This window comes from Dreissena polymorpha, chromosome 2 (assembly GCF_020536995.1).
Source record: "Dreissena polymorpha isolate Duluth1 chromosome 2, UMN_Dpol_1.0, whole genome shotgun sequence".
NCBI lineage: Eukaryota > Metazoa > Mollusca > Bivalvia > Myida > Dreissenidae > Dreissena > Dreissena polymorpha.
This window is the reverse complement of record NC_068356.1, coordinates 117,014,016-117,036,869: the sequence shown is the minus strand read 5'-3', so window position 1 is coordinate 117,036,869 and position 22,854 is coordinate 117,014,016. Positions and strand designations below refer to the sequence as shown.

Here is a 22,854-nt window from a genome sequence, read left to right as displayed (position 1 = left end):
AACAGTATAAGTTTTCAAAACTCTTACTCATGTGTGTGTCATTGTCTCCCGTTATCCACATGCAGACATTTACCATGAGAAAAATCTTAACACCCGACTGAGCACATTTGGACAGTTTTCAGCCTTTAACCTATAGGCGCGGGTACACCATCTTAAATACAGAAGGAGGGTTTAATCGGGAGAAGAAGTAAATATGAAAAGATTTATCAGCTCAATTCACCATTATGTTTTTATTCTTCTTCATCCTCATGAACATGATCCCTCTTTAGGGCATTGTCGTACAAGAAAACAGTTTAAGAGTAGCCCCGGCATGGCGCAGTTAAACGATTTTTTAAAAATACACAAAGTCATTGGTGGCGTTTTTGGTGCAATCCCTTCCTTGAACGCTACAAGGCTGGGAGCCGTCACAAGGTGGTTAAGCATCTGATTCCACAATCTTGTTGCTGACGGTAAGATATTGCGTCTAAGGTAGTCTGTTCAGCATAATAGAATGATGTCCCTGATACTGTTGCTCGATTATTCATTATCGACTCGGGTACTGCTTAAATGTACCCCGGGTACTAAAATGTAAATCGGGCACGGAAAATATACGAACACGTACCCGACCAATGTAGACTGTACCCAAATTAAATTCCCACTCAAAATCCGATTTCGTAAATCGCGCTACAGAATACGAAAAAAATCTTTTCGTTAGAGGCCATTTTACAAAATATTGACATAAATATGAACATACATGTAATTAATTTGAAACAAAAATCAACAACCGACAACAACCAATTTAGCGTTAGAATTCCCGGGTACGTTTTAGTAAATTTTCCGTACCCGGCATGCATTTAAGTATACTAAAGAGTACCCGGGGTACATTTAAGAAGTACCTGACCCGACAATGACCAATCGAGCGCTACTGCTGCCTCTAGTGGATAATATAGCAAGGCGGAGGTTGGGGTCAGATGGAATATCTATCAGGCTGTTAGTGATATGGTAATTAAAAAACGTAGCTGTTAGACGTCTCTGTAGGAGTGGCTTTAATCCTATGTCCGCTATCATATTAGAGCTGCTGCTTGCGGTCCTGTAGTCGCCTTTCAGGTAGCGAGCAGCGCGTCTCTATGAACGGCTTCGAGCTGGTCAGTGCATTTCCGAGTGTGAGGATCCCATGCAGATGCAGCGTGCTTCAATACTGGCCGCACTGAAGTAATGTTAGTACATGCTTTTAATCTAGATTTGCAGCTGGGCATGTTGCGCCTCAGGAATTCAAGGCTCTTGCTTGCCTGACGAGTTACTGCTGCTTCAGTTTATTGATAACGTAGTCTGACTTTATTTGGTTGTTGCTTTGTCGAGATATGCATGACTTACCACTTTGAAGGATTTAATGACGTCAATCAGTTTTTTCACCTTTCTTTATTGCATTCAGATCGAGCTGAAGTGTGACTGTGTACTGTGCTGTTTTGATCCTTCTATAAATCAGAGTGTCGTCTACAAAGGACCCGATTTTCTGGATTAAAAGTAGAAAGAGCAGTGGTCTAAGATCAGAGCACTGGGGGATGCCTAATGGGATGTCGGCTGAGTTTAAGAACTTTCCTTCAACTAAGACCGGTTGGTTTCGACCAGATTGGAAGCTTTCTATCCAGGTTAGGACTGATCCTCTGATTCAGAAGTTTACAAAGCGGTTGAAAAACAGGTTCAACTCATACTTGTAGAAATTATAAAATACTATTATATAGGTATTATATTTCTCTTCTTTATACTTTATAATTGTAGAAATTTCTACGTGTGTATGAACGTTACAACGCAACTTAATGAATGCTACCCTTTCTGATATTATAAATGAGTAATACGATTTTTGTGTATACAATTCCTTACACTAGTATATAGATCGGTTTATTGCAGTTTTGCATCCTCTTACGTAAATATTAAAGAAAGAGAACCAGAATTTAATTCTTATTAAGATACGCCCGTTATTATTGCCATTTTAAGAGGTAAAAATGACGAATTCTTAAAGCATTATATTTTATTTATATGTTATCATTGAAATGTGATCTAGATATCTGTTTTCTATGGAAGAATATTTGTGCCACTACTTACCAGATGAAATAACGTGAAAATAATGGCGGATTTCGCGAAAATAAAACCTCGATAACAGATACATTTTCACGAAAATAAAATAAATTATGTTAACACGAATTTTTCCCTGTTAGTGCTCTAAACTGCCACACATAAAGATAAATTAAAGTTTTCACGAAAACAAATCACTTTTCTCGAAAACATATAACTTTTCATGAAACCTTGGAAATAATACATTTTCACGAAAAGGGTAAAATAATGGAAGACTTTTCTTGAAAACTTTTCACGAAAACTTAAAAAATTTGCGAAAGTTGCCAGATCTCAAAATAGATGCACTTCAGAGCCTTTAACGTGAATACCTAACGTGGTCTTCTACGCGTGGTATGTAAGTATGTTTTAATTAACTAATACAAAGTAGATCTATTAATTGTATAAAAGAATGATATTTATTGTTATTAAAAATGTTTGAAATGTTTGAAATGTTTTTGGTCTACACTTCTTTTATAAATATAATTTGGGAAGGCACGTATTCATAAAAATCAATGTTTTCAGTGGTGAACTTATATTTTTTTGTAACACCTGTCCCAGAGCTTTCTTTACTTTTTGCTGTGTCGTAAATATACTGCAATAGAGGTTACCAGTGGGGAGGGAGAGTTTATCAGGCCGAACGACCGCCACATGATAACTCATAATATACATTAGGAGTTATTAACTAATTATAAAAATGTAACGCCAAATGCGATATGACACATCTGGAAATACTAATTTGTATTTCTAGGACACAGCGTGCATTTAGTTGTGTCACACCATGCTTGTGAGGTTTACCGCATCAAATTTTTGTCCGGATCATAACTTTGCCATTTATCACTAATCAAATTTCACTCATCTTGCTACAAAGGCTCCCTACTATTAGACGATGTGTCTCGCCATAAATTAATATTGCTACCCCCAAGATCAATGGCACACTTATAGGTCAAATGTCCGTATATGACAATATGATAGTGTTTCGCGTCCAGAGCATAACTTCGTCAGTTATCAAGCAAATTTCTTTTAACTTGGCAAAAGTGATCCCCATCATAAGACAATATGTCGCGCTTTTCAAACCAGGGTCCCTACCTCCAAGGTCAAGGTCACTCTTATAGGTCAAATATCTATATATGACAATATGATACAGTTTTTGGTGTCCGAAGCATAACTTTGTCATTTATCAAGCAAATTTTAATTAACTTTGCTCAAATGTTCCCCATTATTTGATGATGAGTCGCACATAACAACCATGTCCCTTTCTTCAAGGTCAAGGTCACACTTATAGGTCAAATGTCTATATATGATTATATGATACAATGTTTTGTGTCCGAAACATAACATCTTCATTTATCAAGCAAATTTCATTTAACTTGGCACAAATGTTCCCCATCATTTGCCTATGTGTCGCGCTTAACACCCAGGTTCCTACCTCCAAGGTCAAGGTCACACTTATAGGTCAAATGTCCATATATGACAATATGATAGTGTTTCGTGTCCGGAGCATAACTTCGTCATTTATCAAGCGAATGTCATTTAGCTTGGCACAAATGTCCCCCATAATTCAACGATGTGTCACGCTCAACACCCAGGTCATTACCTCCAAGATCAAGGTCACACTTATAGGTCAAATGTCTATATATGACAATATAATACAATTTTTTGTGTCCAAAGCTTAACTTCGTCATTTATTATGCGAATTTTAATTAACTTGGCACATATGTCACTCATCATTTGACGATGAGTAACGCTTAACACCTAGGTCCCTACCTCCAAGGTCAAGGTCACACTTATAGGTCAAATGTCTATATATGACAATATGATACAAGGTTTTGTGTCCTGTGCCTAACTTCGTCATTTATCAAGTAAATTTCATTTAACTTGGCACAAATGTTTCCCATCATTAGATTATATGTTGCTTTTACCTTCAAGATCAAGGTTACTCTTATAGGTCAAATGTCCATATATGATTATATGGTACAATGTTTCGTGTCTGGAGAATAACTTCGTCATTTATTAAGCGCATTTCATTAAACTTGGTTCTAATGTTCCCCATCATTAGACTATGTGTCGCTCTTAACACCCAGGTCCCTACCTCCAAGGTCAAGGTCACTCTTGTAGGTCAAATGTCCATATATGATTACTAGTATATGGTAAAATGTTTCGTGTCCGGAGCATAACTTTGTCATTTATTAAGCGCATTTCATTTAACTTGCTACTAATGTTCCCCATCATTAGACGATGTGTCGCGTTAAACACCCAGATACCTACCTATAATGTCAAAGTCACACTTATAGGTCAAATCTCCATATATGGTACAGTTTCGTGTCTCATTCGTGTCTGGAGCATAACTTCGTCATCTTTCAAGTGAATTTCATTAAACTCGGCACAAATGTTCATCATCATTGTCCAATATGTCATGCTGAACAGCCAGGTCCCTACCCCCAAGGTCAAGGTCACACTAAGACTTATAGGTTAAATCTCTATTAATGGTACAATGTGTCATGTCCTGCCTGCGTCCGTAGCACAATTTCGTCCGCGGAGTTCTTGTTTTTTTGTAGTTTTTTCTTATTTTCTTAACTTTTTGATAACATTGATTTCACATTGATGGCTATGTTGTGATATGACAAAAAGTCTGTCTTATTTTAAATAAATAAGTTCTAAAAAAAACAGTGCCATTATTAATTGTATTTGCCCTTGCTTGACTTAATCATGTTAATGTGTTTTAGCTCTACTTTTCGACGCATGTTGTGTTATTGTTGTCAGACCATTGTAGTTGAGGACATCAGTCTTGTTTAAGTGTGTGACTGGTGTCCAGTTTTCAACAACTATCAAAGGTTTTCACCTCTAACTTTGAACACTTGCAGCCAGTTGTGTAAACTTTGATAAAAGTTATCATTGGTTATCTTTTTCAATATCTCTGGTTTTTGGATAATTTAATTTGGATTCCAATTGTATAAAAAGATTAACGAGACCATCACATGCTTTGGATATTGTTTTTTTTTTTTGTTGTTGTTAAAGTTAACCAAGGTCTTAACCAATTTGGACAAATTTAAGCAGTGGACAAAGATAACCGGTGGAGAAGATATTCCAAGTTTTATACAATGGGCTGTTGTTAACTATCAAAAAGAGAACACAAACTTGCAAGACAGATAATCCAAAAAATATTTTGGCAGAATTATGCCCCATGTTCAACGTATATTTTTTCACTTAGATTTTCATTTTATAATAATAATCTAGCACTGCCCTGAGAAAAGTCGAGCATGTGGATGTCGAACGGTTCTTGTTTAAATATCATCTTGATTACCATCAAACAATTTCAACTAATACAGCCAACTCTGACTTACCTTTGCAATTTCACATACTCGGAGTAGTTGTACCTTAACAAATAGTTAGTTGTACATAACTCTTTATGTATTTATCCATATATACTGGTGTGTTTGAGGTATGTTACTCAAAGGTCAAGGTCACATGTAGACTACTGCATAATGAAAATTACTTTGAATATGAAACACACTTATTGTATGGCATAAAACTGCTATTCTCACCCCACATTGGCGGAACAAGGAAAGACGAGAAGTACCTTATGACAACCCCTGTATTCAAGGTAACACGAGAAAATGACACCTGACAGCCCTCTGACACGACTGCAAGACACAATGATTTCAAATTTGACAGTCGTAATGAGTCAGTTTCTCTCGTTTATCTTTAGTCTTTACAGAACCGTCACAAGGCACATACCGTATGCCCAAACATTTATAACTATTTGACAGTATAAGGGCGATTGCCACACATGGGCAGAACAGAAGCATTCCACCGTTCATATGAAATTTGGAAGTGTTACGCAAACAGTGCAGTGATCCAGAAATTATATTTCCAGACACTCTACCCTTCGTGTAACACTACTTCTCCCGTGACGGTATTGATTCCATATACACCGTAACCTGGTTTGATGTTTTTTTTTATTTCAGGGTGTTCATAACACATAAAGCTAGCATTTTGGCCACATATTTAAATGATATTTTAAAGAGAAACTGACAAAATATGTATTGTTTTATTGACACACAATCATGCATGGCAATGACAGCGCATACAAAGCCAACAGCTTGTTTAAAACTAGTACTTGGTCTGCTTTCAGACACAACTATATCTATTAATTGACATTTTGTCAACCAATGCACAAGTTAGCCAGCTTGTAAGGAAGTATCATTAAGTTCATTTTTGTTTCACTTCCGTGTTAAACGAGGCGTTCAATGTACATGGTTATTGCAGCAAAAAGCTCTGTTCATTCTTCTCTGTTTCTAGGTGGTTATTGAAGATTCAAATCTCCGACAGCTGCTCTTGCAAATGTCAGGAACTCTTGTGATACACCAAGTTCTGGAGGGCGTTGAGAATACTCCCGTTCCACATCATTTAATTCCCTATTGTCAACCAGTGGTATTTTACAATCTCTTGCACCATATACTTCTGGTTGAAAGAACAACGCCTCAGGTTTTCCTGCAGGACATGAAATTCGGTTATTTCGACGAACACGATGAGTATTCCAAATATTGCAAACTTCATTCAGGTCTTTACTAATGACAGGAAGAAAACAGTATCTAATGCATTCTAAGTGCACACTATCAGATGTGTCCAGTAATCCGAAATCACTCATCTTTAAAATGGTTCATCCAGACATTTCCACACATTTCTCTAAAACTTCGCCAAAACCTCTCAATTCTGACATTTCTGTTAGATGAAACATAGACGAAGCTTAGGATCCCCTGGTACTGATCTGCGTCTGTCCATCGTAATGCCATTTGCACATCACGGACAATAGAATTTTCTGTACCGCGGTCACAGGCAACCCGAACTGGAATGCCATTAATGTCCCTAATGTAGTCTAAATAAAAGCTAGATATGTACATCGGCTTTTTGTTAGAATCACAACATTTCAGCCACAACACTCTACGGGAAAATCCATCCACAGCTCCATGGATTGACAAACCGTATAGCTTCAATTTGTCCCAGCAATCTAAATGGATTGCAATTGGGACCATTGTTTATATAAATTCTCCGCCTTAACCTTCCCGCCTGCCTTAATGCAACATCTTGTGGATCAATGAGTCCTAAAACTAGACGAACCATCTCAAATGTAGCTGCAAGTCCACGATTATTCAGGAGTCTTTGACGCATTTGCCGGTAACCAGCATTTTCACCGGAAGCTGATAACTCAAGCAATATTCCTTAAATAATTTCTTCGAGACTGTGCTGACTTTGGCCTCTAGTCAGGCGGTAACGTTTCAAGATTCGGAAAATTGATCGTTCGCTTGTTATTTTTCCATGTCGTATGGTCATAACTCCAAGAATTTCACGTATAGAATAACCTCTCTGACGATACAAAACAATAAGCTGTGATGATGACATACCCTGAATATCGGCGTCCTAAATATCGTATGTGGGCATGATCTGGAATTACCATAAAGAAAATTAGAGATATATTATTCAAATAAAAAATCCAAAGGTCTAACAAGTGGCTTTCCAAAGGGGGACATTGGTACTGTACCGTTTTCGACCTTTGAACTCTAAATGTGACATTGACACTGTATAGACTGTTGCATTAATGAATACAAGAAATCGCACATCCATTTCTCACCCAGTAATTTCCATTTTTGTGTCTGAAAGTAAATATGTAAAAACAGCTACATGTTTTTTCGTCAACAAAGATGCATTTACATTAAAAATAAAACAATAAAAGGAAACTTACTACCCAGCACAATAACGTTGTAAAAACGTTATAATAACGTATACATAACGTTGGTAAAACGTTATTTTACAACGTCCATACGACGTGATTTGGTGAACTCCATATAACGTTGTTATAACGTTATAAAATAACGTTATAAAGTGACCAAAATGCAACCGTTATACGACCTAACTGTACCGTTGACACACTACATAACACGCCATATTTTAATAATTTTATTACAAAATTATAAACAATCAACAATGTAGCCTAACAAACTTAAAAAAATTAGTTCAATAATGAATGAATGTAATGTTTTCAGTTGTGAACAATGGTTAAACAGAAGAACATTAACAAACTAAAAAAGGATCGAATATTAACAATCTACAAGAAGCATTTAAAGCACTTATAGTCAATAAGTTGGCTAAATTAACTTCCGGTAACCATGTCTGTTCAGAGAATTTGTGAAAGTTTACCCAGTAAAAATCACAAAGCTTTCTAAAATGCATACATGGAAGTGTCACATCTATATATGTATTAAATGCATATAAAAATAGGCATATTTAACTTTTTAAGTGCAATCACAGATATTTTTTCTAAAAATAAGGTTTAAATATTGTAAGAACATTGTTTTCCTAACCTCATAACTTCCAATTTTTTTATATAAATCAAAACCTTCAAACTAAGGAAGTTCATACTTCATTTATGAAGACCGGTCTATTATTACAATAATAGAGCAAATTGTCTACAACTGCAAGAAATACAAAAAAGTTGGTAGTTTCCACTAACATATGTTTTTTTCCACTAACACATCGGCAAAAATATAGGGTAGGTAGGTCGCCACAACTTTTGCCATCTAATTTTTTACCTTTACACGTTATTTTCCACTAAAATAAGTAATCTCAATGACAAAAGTCATTCCAATTGTCAGTGCAACATCATTTGTTTGTAATTCTGTGATGGCAAAATCAAAATTTGATAAAATAATCAAGTAAAAAATTCAATAAAAAACTTGACTTCAAATGGCCAAAAAATGTTAAGGGTCCGCAAAAAAATGGGGTCGGTCGGGTCAGTGGAAACACGCAAAGTTTTTTAGGCCTTGCAGATAAAGCTAATAAATTGTTTATAACACAATGTTTCAGTTTTGGTCTCTTATTAATCACACATTTTTTTTTTAAATCATGTCACTTTTGCACTACTTCTACAAAGTTTAAGAACAGTCCTACAGCTTTCTTTTCGTACACAAAATTTGTTCTCGACCCACGCACACAAGTAAACATTGACAATTATGAAAGTATATAAAATTTGCTAATTCTCCAGGTTACAAAATTAATAATAGTTTAACATACACAGAAAATACTTCTTAATTTAAAGACAATATCATTTCGTAACATGACCATAAATTTCATAGAAAACATTTTCTGAGACCAACCGGTCTCACATATAATATATAGCCACAGGTGTATGGCTTTCACGGAAACAATGCGTGCTTGCTATATTTAAGTATTCCAAAAATATGTTTTGTTTCCAATGATATCTACTCGTAATTTCTCTCCCGTTTATGTTTCTAACGAATGTATTTTTCATCTATTTACTCGAAAACCATCTCTTGCACGACGGTTACATCATATACATGTGAGAGCAAAACGACAACTCTGTGTGGAGATTGACTCGAACATTGAAGATTGGTGCTTTGTGACCTACATATTCACACAACCAGTCTATTTGTTCGAAGGCGGAAGTTGATTTGTGTTTATTTGCAAAGAAATCGAAGAAATACACCCATAATTTTTTTTTTAATAAATCACCTAAAACTATGACAACCATGATCAGCGATGCTGGCGCTGCCAATGCTTTCAATTTGTCAGGTAATTCATGAGTGGCGTTTATTTTGTTTGTACCAAAGCAAATTTTAAACTCCCCATTTATTTGTCAACCAGTTCCGGATAATCAGCAGTTCCGATTAATTTGTATTTAATTGTCCATTATGCCGAAATAAGAACAAAATGATAAGTGTCTTAGGTATACATTAGGTTAAAGAATAAATGAACACAGTTTATGCAAGAAAGCTTCTGTATTATGCTTACAGAGGGTATAAATGCAGCAAAAAGTTAACCGGAACTGATTGAATGAATTATGTTTTGAAATGTGCATATGGATATAGAAGGCTTTATTATTTACAAATAAACTTTTTGCTGATTGAAAACAAATGCCATGACAATGTTTTGAAATACTAATTCTGTAAGTTTAATAATTTTTTAATAATTTTTCCAAATGTGAACTTTAATTGACCAGTCGCCAAAGTATCGATTGCTCCACCCACATTTTTGATCAGTCAATCAGATATCGATTTTTCACACACCCCTCAGCAACGCTTATCTGGCCGCCATTTTGTCCGACAAACAAAGCGTGTTGTACATATGGAATGGACGTAATTTTTAAGAGTTTACACAGATTTTATATCAAATGCATTATCATTTCTGTTCGATCATTATTCAAAATTGTAGGTGCTATACATACTTTATAAAAGTTTATTATTTTATTTTTATTTCTTGAACATATGAACGAGTCATGAGAAAACAAACACAATAAATAGTTTAACCACATCAGGTGTGTGTTCTATAAAACGTGTTATACCGTTTGATGCACAATATTATTAAGCAGTTTGGGCAACATAATAATTGCCACACGTGCTTATTAATCTCAGCGTAATTGTTGATGATTAATAAATAACAGTATGTTGCGTGGATCTCAGAATGAAGGAACATTAAGGCATTGCTAGGTACTGTACACAAGAAAAGAAAACTATTTAATTACTTAAATGATTTCCAATTATATATTTATTTTCTGTGGATCATAAACAAGGGAAATCATTATAAATTGTTAACTTAAATATTGTTTTAACTAAAGTAAAAACAACAAAAAGGTGATTTCAACACGGCTTAGCCAGCTTAAAGCGACTTCAAGTGTAAAATGTACGGCTTATAATACAACAACAACATTTTTAATACAACATATATTGATACGGGGAAAAATGTGAAAATTGCAATCAACATATAAGGGCCATCTTGTTATAAATAAGCAAATGCATAATATGCTAAATGTATTCAATTCGAATGTTCGTGAACAGCACTGTAATACCAACATTTCATTTTTTGATAGTGAAATGTAACAGGTTCGCATTAAACATAAATGAAATAAAATGCATATTAGACTATCTGTTAATGAAACCACGAAATTAGGCCTGTATTTAATTATGGTTACAATCAAAATTTAATTTATATCGAAATAAAAAAAATCGGTGTCTTTTTAAAAATAACACAATAAAACAAAGATCTAAACATTTTTAATAAACAAAAAACCCATCATGATATGGATATGTCATTTGCATTCAATAAAAATATTTTCAAAATTATATATGAATAGCCACCGGGTTCACTGTCAGACGGTTGAATACAAGTTCAAAATCAATATGAAATAAATGCTCATTTTTACAACGGATTTTTCATCAACTCCCTATATAATATGTATAAGAAACGTTTCTGATAGTCAGTCTGCCGTTAACTCATTTATTTTGATTACGCCATTTCTCTCTAAAGTATTTGTGATTGTATTAACGTTTTACAAAGCAGTTTAGTTTAATGTGCGGCTTTAATAATTTATATTATAGAAAAGAGTATAATACATCATTACAAATATAGAATTTCCCTCACGTAATCCGCTATAATTGCGATCTGCTTGTCGGAGTTTTCTAATCACTAGACCACGTGACTATGTGGGCGGAGCGATCGATAATTTGGCGACTGGTCAGTTGGCTATGTATGACAAAAAACTGCATATGCTGTCTGGCCTAACCTGTTATCATACAAAATAAATTTTACCCTATATTTTTAAATCTTCTCACATTGACATTAAATCCCAAAATAAATTATTGTGGTCAAAAGAATTAACTTTTTTGCTGGGTGATTCTAAACTGGTTCAGATCTATTTGCATTGCATTTATCATGCGAGGCTGAAGCTTTGTGTTGAGATGTTTCCTAAAATAATTGTGCAATTAAAATCAACGAACCATACCGTATCCGAAAACGACTGTTTGAAAACATGTCAATATACGTCTATTGCGCATGAAATAAAATACGCATATCGTTTGACTGCAGAAAATAAAAACCAGCAACCTGTAACCTAGCGAATACACAATCAATATATAATTTGGTTAAAATATTGTTTTAAAATGTGATATTGCAGTGCTTTTTTTACACATAGATACATAATTTAAAATTGCGAGATGGCAGACATTTGTACGGTTTTCAGAAAGTAGTGAGTTTCGTCAATTACTGCTCATGTCAGTGCCAGCCGCTTATCAATCAGAAATCAATAAATAAAAGACCGGGCAAAATCGGCACTGAGCGAAATATCAAAGGGCGCATGCCCGCATTAAATGGTTTATTTAGTCATCTTGACACGATAATTGCTTTCAATTAGCTATCAATTAGCGAGATCATGTGATCGAACGTAATCCCTCGCTATTGTGCTGGAACAACGCTCCCATTGGCTGATGTCGCCAAGCGTTACACTCAGTGGTGCCTGTATCCGCAATCAAGATAAGCCTGGAGGCGTGGTTTCAATTCTATTGACAGGCGTTTTGTATTCCCAGGGATTTTGACAAATTTTGTAAATGCCTAAAAGCAAAAATTAAGGCAATGTTTTTTCGCTGTGAGGTCGGAACACAGTGAAATTTTGAAACTTTAAGCGACTTCGTCGTCGAAGTCGCCCAGTTGCGAGAGCCCTGCACTCAGCCGATGATCACACGGACACCGGGTCATTTTGTAGCATCCGCAGCATCCAGATTTATTTTAAGTCTTACTTAAAATTTTACCTGGCGTCGAGCCCGGAAAGGAATCAGATTGAGATAAAAAAGATCAGACAATCAACACCATGCTACCGCCAAGCGATCACCCTGACATCGGATTCATTGTACGGGTATCGGCAAAAAACAAGGTTATTCCAAGGAACATATACATCGGACGGAGCTTGTCATGATACACAAACAACGAATCCGATGTGGGGCGATTGCCGGACGATATCCGTGCGTTGATCTTCTTTCGATCTCAAGCGGATTCCTTCCCATGAATTTTTTAATTTTTCCGGACGCCGCCCGATGCTACAAAATGACCCGGTGTCTGTGCAATCATCAGACAGGCGCCAGTCTGATGATCGGGCAAATACTTCCAGCGCTTTCCACAGCTCATATAACGGTCCCTCACCGGGACGCTTGAATTGCGAAATCAGAGTCTGCAGGGCGCCTGAAATTTTCCAATCAGTGTATTTTGGCTGTTACTGCAACTAGTCATTCTTAATATCAAAGCGTTATTGACTTCGCCTAGAATTTTGAAAGCGGATTTACGATCCTCTGTCAACTACATCTAGCGCTTTACCCAACTAAAGCCCACTTAAGGGTGGAGCGTCGCTGTATTGGGAAATCAATATTGGCAAATGAGAGCGTACGCTTTGTATAAGCGACAGCACTCGTAGGCAGGCACTACCTGCAGTTAAATCATGCAGACGACTCGTGATGTACATGTTATTGTCACAGAAATCTTGGCCAGTTACTTCTAAAGAAGACTGATGATGGCTGTAATCCTCATGGAAGTTGTGCATTTCATGAATAAAACGGTCAAAACATTTACTCGACTCGTAAAACGTTTTAACTAATTACCGTTTAATTCATTACGCAACTGTTAATGTTTTCTTGAAGTCTCGAATGAGCATAATTAAATTTGTAATCCGAAACCCACTTCCGAATGTAAATGTTAACTCTACATAAACAGATTCTTGCTTCAAATAAACAGTGATAATTTATTTTGTGTTGACCCTTTTAGTGTTTTTCCTAGGAGGGCAAAGGGGCATGGAGCTTTACTTTCAAAAAGGGCATTTTAGCGCGCAGTTTAGGCAAAAAAGGGCAAAAATGAATACCTGAATTACAGGGAAACATGTAATCGCATCAGAAGCAGTTGTGGAAAAAATAACATATAAACAAGCACATTTAATGGTAAGAGATGTATTTAACTTACTATGATTTATATTAATATATTTACCTTGCAATGTACATTTAAGTTCCATGCTGTTTCAATAAACTGTACAGCACGACAAACATAATAAAGCAATATATGCATATGAATCTGATTATACACAGATCCACTAACATATAAATGAAACCATGTTTATCTTATCCCATTTTCTAACAATAATCTCGACAGATGTTTAAAATAACATTGCGAGTAAATTGATTGCTAACAATAGGCAAACACTCGTTTCCGTGACATACATCCACCGAGTAGATTACAAATAAATAAATAATGTTGTTGCTATCTAAAACATTTTTATGCATCATTGATTATCACAGACATTTCATTAATTCCTTCTTTATGTATAATCTCCATCGTTAATTCGATCGTTTACGACGTTATTTGCCATTTTTGCCGAGTCACAATTTAATTCTGTATAGTCCGCCATGTTGATAAAATGTCAAATGATGTAAGCGACAGGTGCGCATAGCAATGTTAAATCGTATACGCAATTCGCATTTTATTAAATTGGTATACGTCTTAGTAATTATTTCAATAATAAGATCTAATTATCTTAAAGACGAAAACGATAAAGAATAAATTTGTTTGTGAATTTAAATGTAATTCTGCGTAAAAATATATGTTTTGATATAACTGAATAATGCATGCAAAGCACAATTGCCACGAGAATAACATCGAGTTTTTCATCAAAAGTCTCCGAAGTAATGATTATATCGTGGAGGAGTTCACATTGCCGAGCGAAAAGTGCGCTTGGTATAACATAGCCTCCGGCATTATCGATTGATACTGACACGGGGTTATTCACGCATGACTAATTCACAGCTTTGGAGCAGTCAGTAAGACCTACCTATAAATCGAGCATTGTTATAGATTAAATTTGCTCAATTAAATATAGTCGATTAGACGTTGACTTCTCTCGAGTAAATCAAGCACAGTCAGAGCGTCACAGACAATCAAGGAGGCTGATTTTGCGGACCAAGTTAGATTGTAAGGCAATAACGATGTTATCGATAAGGGCGCGTGGCGAAATTTGCCATTGAAAAAAAGGGCGCGTGGCGAAATTTGCCTTTGAAAAGGACAGCGTGGCGATCCGGGAGGGCGGCGTGGCTTTTCGCCACGCTAAAATGGCCTGGGAAAAACACTACCTGTGTCTCAATAAAAAGGGTGCACAAATTATGCAGCATGTACAACGTCGCGTCATGTGCATAGAAAGCGTGGGTGTATTGAGCGTTGTATTAACAAACACACACCACGTCAAGCGATTTACCCATGTTCAATGGCAAAATTTCATCAAATCTATTAATAGTCACTAATGCCGAAACTTATTTGATACTTTAGAAAAATGGCAAGGTTTGTTGTAAAAGAAATTATTGAGCACTGTTAACGTCAATATTTACCAGAAAGTGCTTTTAAAAATGGGATTATTGGGTAATGAATAGAAACTTGAAAAGTAGCAAGTATGCGGTAATAAAGGGTTGATATGGATGTATTGGGGAATCGTTGGAGTCGGGATTTTTTACTATCTTTGCCGGAAAGTTTCAAAACAATTAAACAATGTCTTTATAAATGACTTTATAGCTGAGGGATTTTCTTGAAGAGTCATTGCGCAACAAATGACGTCTTTTGACACTGTTTTTCTGAAAGTTTTAACGCACCACAGAACGTCAATTGACTCGTTAAAATTATTTTAAAATATCAAGGTAGTGAGGGGTGTCCACCCCTATAAGCCCTGGGGCGCTTGAAAAAATTCCTATGGAAAGCACTGACTTCGTCCGCTGATCGGACGGTGATCAGTCTCTATTTGTCAATAAAGGAATTAAACTGTATTACTCATCAGACAGCGGATGGCTTCGATGTGTCCAGTCTTTCTAATGCCTGGATATCGGACACATCAGCTGGCGACCGGATTATTTGTGACTGAGACATAAAACCTTTAATTTAGAAGAAATTTGCAACCTTTTTGTCCCTAGGAGGTAAACAAGCAATTTCTCCGTGTTGCTGTTTTTACTACAGGTATTTATTTGAAACTTCATACATATTTTTGGAGTCATTGTTTGAAAGTAAAAATTACATACAATATCCCTTTTACAGAAAACACCTGTTCTATTTTATAATTAAGGTTGTGTCATGTCCGAGTATGCAATTTGGCTAATTGAAATGACACTTCATTAATAATTTTTTGATAATCTAATCTAATTAGAATAAATATAAATTGTACATGTACTGCCTTAAAAAATCTTAAGCAATCTATTTAAAAAACATAAGTGTTCTAACTCATACATTTCAAAACTTACATCTTCTTGACAGTGTAATAATTTTCTAAAAGTACAATAGGAATGTATTTGCTTGATTGTCTTAATCTCTAAGGGGTAAATCATCCTTGTTTCTAAGAAATATGTTTGTTTTTATGTTTAAAAGGCGTTAAACTTGATACAAAGGACATAACAATGCAGAAAAAATCAAATAAAAGTCAACAACTGTTGAATTTGTTTAATAAACCTTCATGTTAATTACTTAACCATGCTTAAAGTAAAATACTGACTGTATTGACTTATTTGAGTAGCCTAGGAAACCGTAAGAATGACAGGATTTTGCATCCTCATTTTCGAATTTTACGGAGAGCATGAGCCTGGACCCACTGAGTAGGCCCTTTTTACATTAACATTTTGAAAACTTGTTACTTAAACTTATAGTTTCCATACCATTTTTATTACATTGTGCTACATATAAGTTTATAACACAATGTGGCAGGGAGGGGGTATTCTCTTCTGTCACAGGCTCTAATTATTATTGCATTCACTGCAGTGCTCCAGCTAGCAATAAATAGAGGGGCGCTGCCAAACACTTAAAGGTCACATTAATAGGTTCTTATAACTCTGCTGATGCAGTGCGTAATATGTAGAATATACATGTATACTTATAAGACTCACATGATCAGTATAGAAAGCGTCAAAGTGGTTTGGGAAAACATAGAGCCATATTTCAAGTGTTTCTGGCACATGTTTCATGTAAGTATTTTAACATTCTGTAACGATCTCTGGTTGGCACCAAATAAGTATAATAGGACAAACGTGTAGACATTGTGAAAAAACATTATGAGATTGCCCAACCAGCATCACCAGTTTTTCGTAAAGTTATCTGTTGGTTATTGATAACCCTTTTTAAACACATAGATTTTATAATTCTCTTTGATTTGAACACTGTCCAAAATGAGCTTAAAGTATTCACAATTTGTTAAGAACTTAGCCATCATATTCAAAGTTCATGTCAATAAAGAAAGAGAAAATTGACTCTAAACGTTAACCAACAGTTTAACCTAAATTATGTACCTCTAGGTCCAGGCTGCTAAGCTGGTTTAGTTCCTAAATGTGCTGTGTTCATGGATTTATTTTTCAGGGCCACATACATCGTTAAAACTCACGATATATAATCCATTGTCATTAAATTATTTTGTGAGAGATTTTACTTAAAAAAAATTGTTTTTCATAGATGTTAATGAGCCAACTAATAAACAATGAAATTACATTAATTTTTAAATACTTTTAAGAATGAGGTCTGGATAGCAATGAGCATAACGATATAAATATGGCAAAAGCGTACAGATAGCTGTGAGAATGACAATGCCACCATTGCCTGCATGTTACTTTTAAAGTTTTAATGAAATGCCTTGCATAATTGGACACAAAACTAATGAGCTTTCTCTTTAATTATTCATGATTCTGAAATTTAGATAACCTATAGTCAATCAAGAAACAGTGTATTATAGCAAATATGGGTTCCAACACTAGGTTTTTGAGCAAATGTGGGTTCTGATTAATGAGCCAGACATGGGTAGTTATTATTAATATCAAAATACACAGTTAAGGTTGTATTCAAATTTATATGCCAACTATTTGAATGCTTTGAAGTAGCCCCCCCCCCCCCCCCCCCCTTCCTAAAAAAGGCAAATGAAAAAAAGTTATGCAATAGTAGTGAACAACTGAAAAGGCTGAAAAGGGATAATGTTCCTTATTTCAGACAGTACAGTTATGGTGCCAAAAGATGCTGTGACACCTGGAAATGCAGCATAAACAACATGATTTCTATGTAACAATTGCAAATATTTGTTCAAAACAAAGAAATAAAAAAGAAGAGATAGTTCTTAACAATGGATTAATACAGATGTAAAAGCGTATTGCTGTAATCTTTAAAAGCTGCTTTCTGTTATTGATTATTCTTGATTGAATGACTCAATGGAAAAATATTAATTGGCATTGACAAGTATGATCGGTACCCATCTGTGGTGGACTGTGCTCTGTAGTTTCCTGATCTCATCTGCTGGAAACACTTTTACCAATAATTATAGTGAACCAGTCCTAGTTTGCTATCCATGCTAATTTTAGCTCATGCTTTATCATGCCCACACAGTATTTTCCCAGGATCTCTACAGATAAAGGAAGTTACATTCAGGGAAAGTGAAGGCAATTTTGTAGGAGAGCAAGACTTTGTGCTTTCACTGACTGTGTGAATTTAATGTTGAATGACGTTCTTTGTTTATGTTGCTCACAAATGAAAATGTTGGTTTTAAAATCATTTTTTATATAAATTGTTTAGAGATCTTTAGCTTGCTCTTAAATTGATCAATATTGGAATTAAAAACTGTAAGGAAACATATGGTTGTAATCGTGCAAAGTGATAAGTGTGTATAAAAACAATTTAATGCTTAGTAAGAAAAACAAAAAAGATTCTTGTGTGAATTTATAGTCAATGCTCAATAAAAAGTAGCAATAATTCTGGAAGTGCTGTTACGTTTGAAAGAAAAACTATTCTTTTCATGTACTTAAAGGATAGTGATCATAATGGTAAATATATTCACATGATATATTTACGTATATAATTTTCACATGTGAGCTTTTTTTAAACATTTGATATGGTTTTGTTTGCCTGTATTGTCATGTGATAATGGTATCAAAGTTTTTAATGATAATAATACAATGTGTTTTTAATGAGTTTGTTTTTTGAAGTAACTGATCCTTGATCCTTTGTCACGACAAAAAGTGAGCAAAAATTATGCAGCAATTTACAACGTCAAGCTTTACGCTTGGAAAGCCTGCATGTATTGATTTTTGGATAAAAAATTTGCAGCACAGAAAACATGGAGAACATCTGTTGATTTTGGTTAAAAGTTACGTTGGTCTTATTTCTATGTAACACAAATAATTTGAAATGGGCATTGCCTATGTATTAATTCCAAATCGAACACGCCGTATCTTTATCGTTACAGTAGTTTGGTAGAATCATTATTGAAACAGTTATTGTACTGTTTGCTGATTAAAGTACAGATCTGAACAAAACTAGATTTAGTGTTGGGCTGAAAACACGCTCAGCACGTCTACTCACTGACCTATTGTGTAGACTGCGGTTTGTAGACAAGGGATTAATATGTGTGAATGCAACTCTGACGAATTGGTCCATAATTACTGATAATACATTGTTTTGAATGTCATTATTTTTAAATTAGTTACATTCTTATAAATATAATGGAGAAATAAATAAATTAATTAAAAATGTGACATAACAGGCATATTCGATCTGAAATCAGGTTTTAAAGAGAATTCAAAATTTCATGGATTAACATTCCTAAATGCATACTTGGGAATATTTTATGAGGGTTTATGTGTGTCATATACGCAGATGCATCTTGTGGACAGAGTTCGAAAAATGTAAAAAAATAGGAGATGCGTCTTACAATCCGGTGAGACCTTTAACCTGAAAAACACTGTATGTTTTTAACATCATGGGTTTGCGTAACAGAGGGTTCTGTAGTAGGAAACTACATTTTGTTGAGGATATGCAGGTTTTGTTGTGGGTTATTGTGGGTTTCATTGTTGATAACTGTGGGTTACTTTTGATTTTGTTGTTGATATACATGTAGTGGGTTTTGTCTTGAGTAACTGTGGGTTTTTATTAGGGATGTCAACGAATATTCGGAAGAAAAAAATCAAAAAAATCGAGTAATTTCAAAGACTTTGTATTCGTGAAATTTGCTTCAAACATTGTACAAAAAGTCGTTCCTCGTGTCATAATGTTTAGTCCGGATAATTCATCGCTATGGTGATGACAGTATACCGGTCATAAATCCCGCTAATTGCCTAACAAAGACAGTCACTTTGTGTCAAAATTATGAAAGGTTCTAATCGCATCGGCAATCAAAACACCGACCTGCACTTGATCCAATGACTCGAATTACATTTAAAATTATCAAAGATTAAATGAGTAAAGGAAAAGCCGACTTGGTGTAAAAAACAAATAAGACCGTATGGCAATTAAAACACAGACCCGTCTTGATCTAATAACTCGAATTACATTTAACATGATAAAAGATTAAATAAGTAAAGGAAGTGCCGACTTGGTGTGAAAAACAAAAAAGATCGTATGGTTATAATCACGTTGTCCAATCAAAAAAGCTTTTAGAAAATAATTTACTCAACCTCTAACCGAGCAAGAGAATTCTGCCGAACTTCAGAGATATTTGCTTGTGAAAATGGAGCCAAACGCTAAACCTCTTGACTGGTGGAAACGTCACGAGAGCGAATTTCCGAAAGTCGCGTATGTTGCTAGGAGTGTTCTATATGTACCTGCAACTTCTATGCCATCCGAGCGCATATTCTCAACCACTGGATTGCTCATCAATAAACTAAGAAATAGACTCGCCAGTGATCTGGTCGACGCAATCGTGTTTTTAAATAAGAACAATGTTCATGTGCCCAGTGACGCCGATCCGAGTGACTTTTAAATGTGGCAACGGTGATCTAACTGTTTTGTTATGTAATTGTTTTGTCGTCATGTAAATATTATGTTTCTCGTTCTATTGTTGATTTACAATATTAAAAGTTTAAAAACAGTTTTCGTCATTCAATTTTAACAATTAGTGACGGCAATGCTGTGTCAATATTTAGTCACTTCCGGGGAACTTCCGGTAAAAACGAAAGTAGAATTCATGGAGTAATGTTACGGTAAACATAGTTGATTTTTTTCTAACAGATGTTGACCGAATATCCGAATATTCGTTCGGAAGGATGACCGAATATCCGAATACCAATATCTGTATTCGTTGCCATCCCTAGTTTTTATGGTTGATAACTGAATTTTGTTGTTGGTGACTGAGGGTTTTGTTGTAGATAACTCTGGGTTTTGTTGTAGTCTTTGGAGGGTTTTGTTGTAAATAAATGCGGGTTTTGATGTGAATAAAAGTTGGTTTTGTAGTGAGTAGCTTTTTATTTTGAAGTGGGTTTTGTCGTAACTGTGTGTTTTGTTGTCTATAATAGTGGGTTTTGTTGTGGTTAACTGTTGGTTAATTGTGGCCTTTGTGGGTTTTGTTTTGGAATATATTGGATTTAGTTGTGGGTAGCGGTGGGCTTTGTTTTTGGTAACTAGATTTTGTAACAGGATAACTATTGGCTATTTAGTTAGCAGACTTTGTTTCCATTTCAGACCTGACCCCAGCTGAGAAGAAGCTTCTTGACACAATACAGGAGAGGAAGGCTCAACTTCTGCTGGAAATACAGGTACAACTTGCACTTTGCCTTGCTGAGCAGGGGTGACCTTACTCAGGTACAACTTGCACTTTGCCTTGCTGAGCAGGGGTGACCTTACTCAGGTACAACTTGCACTTTGCCTTGCTGAGCAAGGGTGACCTTACTCAGGTACAACTTGCACTTTGCCATACTGGGCAGGGTAGACCTTATCCAGGTACAACTTGCGCTTTGCCTTGCTGAGCAGGGTAGACCTTATCCAGGTACAACTTGCACGTTGCCTTGCTGGGCAGGGTAGACCTTATCGAGGTACAACTTGCGCTTTGCCTTGCTGGGCAGGGTAGACCTTATCCAGGTACAACTTGCACTTTGCCTTGCTGGGCAGGGTAGACCTTATCCAGGTACAACTTGCACGTTGCCTTGCTGGGCAGGGTAGACCTTATCCAGGTACAACTTGCACTTTGTCTTGCTGGGCAGGGTAGACCTTATCCAGGTACAACTTGTATGTTGCCTTGCTGTGCAGGGTAGACCTTATCCAGGTACAACTTGCACTTTGCCTTGCTGAGCAGGGTAGACCTTATCCAGGTACAACTTGTATGTTGCCTTGCTGTGCAGGGTAGACCTTATCCAGGTACAACTTGCGCTTTGCCTTGCTGAGCAGGGTAGACCTTATCCAGGTACAACTTGCACGTTGCCTTGCTGGGCAGGGTAGACCTTATCCAGGTACAACTTGCGCTTTGCCTTGCTGGGCAGGGTAGACCTTATCCAGGTACAACTTGCACTTTGCCTTGCTGGGCAGGGTAGACCTTATCCAGGTACAACTTGCGCTTTGCCTTGCTGGGCAGGGTAGACCTTATCCAGGTACAACTTGCACTTTGCCTTGCTGGGCAGGGTAGACCTTATCCAGGTACAACTTGTATGTTGCCTTGCTGGGCAGGGTAGACCTTATCCAGGTACAACTTGCACTTTGCCTTGCTGTGCAGCGGTGACCTTACTTAGGTTCAACTTGCGCTTAGCCTTGCTGGGCAGGGGTGACCTTATCCAGGTACAACTTGCACTTTGCCTTGCTTGGCTGGGGTGACCTTACCTTTCAGATGTAAGGGGAGAGCTGTGTGCCAATTCAGCGGTGAATATTTTAAAATAATTTGTTCTTATTGACCAGACTATCCCATTACAGGAAGGACATGATGTAGTTTTGGCCAAAATTCAGAATAATAATTAATGCACAGACAATTGGAATCAGCAGTTTGCAAGGTAAAAAACTTTGATAATTATTAATTGCAAAAGAAAGATACTAGAGAAATGTTACTTTGATATTTGACTTGCCTAAAGGGATAACTACTTTTGGGACTTGCCAAAAAGGCTAACTCCTTTTGAAAATCACTTGGCTCCCAATAGTTTTAAACTGTCACTGGCAAGGGGACTACCTTTTATGTTAAATTCT

The 22,854-nt window shown here is 35.9% G+C and overlaps 1 protein-coding gene across 3 annotated transcripts in view; it reads left to right on the top strand.

Annotated features, from left to right (window-relative positions):
• The first annotated feature begins 9,534 nt into the window (after nt 1-9,534).
• LOC127868652 (cytohesin-1-like) overlaps nt 9,535-22,854 on the top strand; it is a 61,143-nt gene continuing 47,823 nt past the window's right edge. For 2 of the 3 annotated variants that reach the window (XM_052410587.1, XM_052410586.1), the window contains exons 1-2: nt 9,535-9,678; nt 21,370-21,443. In XM_052410587.1, the coding sequence (XP_052266547.1) occupies nt 9,627-9,678; nt 21,370-21,443 (126 nt within the window). In that variant the 5' untranslated portion in view covers nt 9,535-9,626. Of the gene's footprint in view, nt 9,679-18,311; nt 18,738-21,369; nt 21,444-22,854 lie in introns of those variants that run through there. The other variant, XM_052410588.1, reaches the window with a different exon arrangement.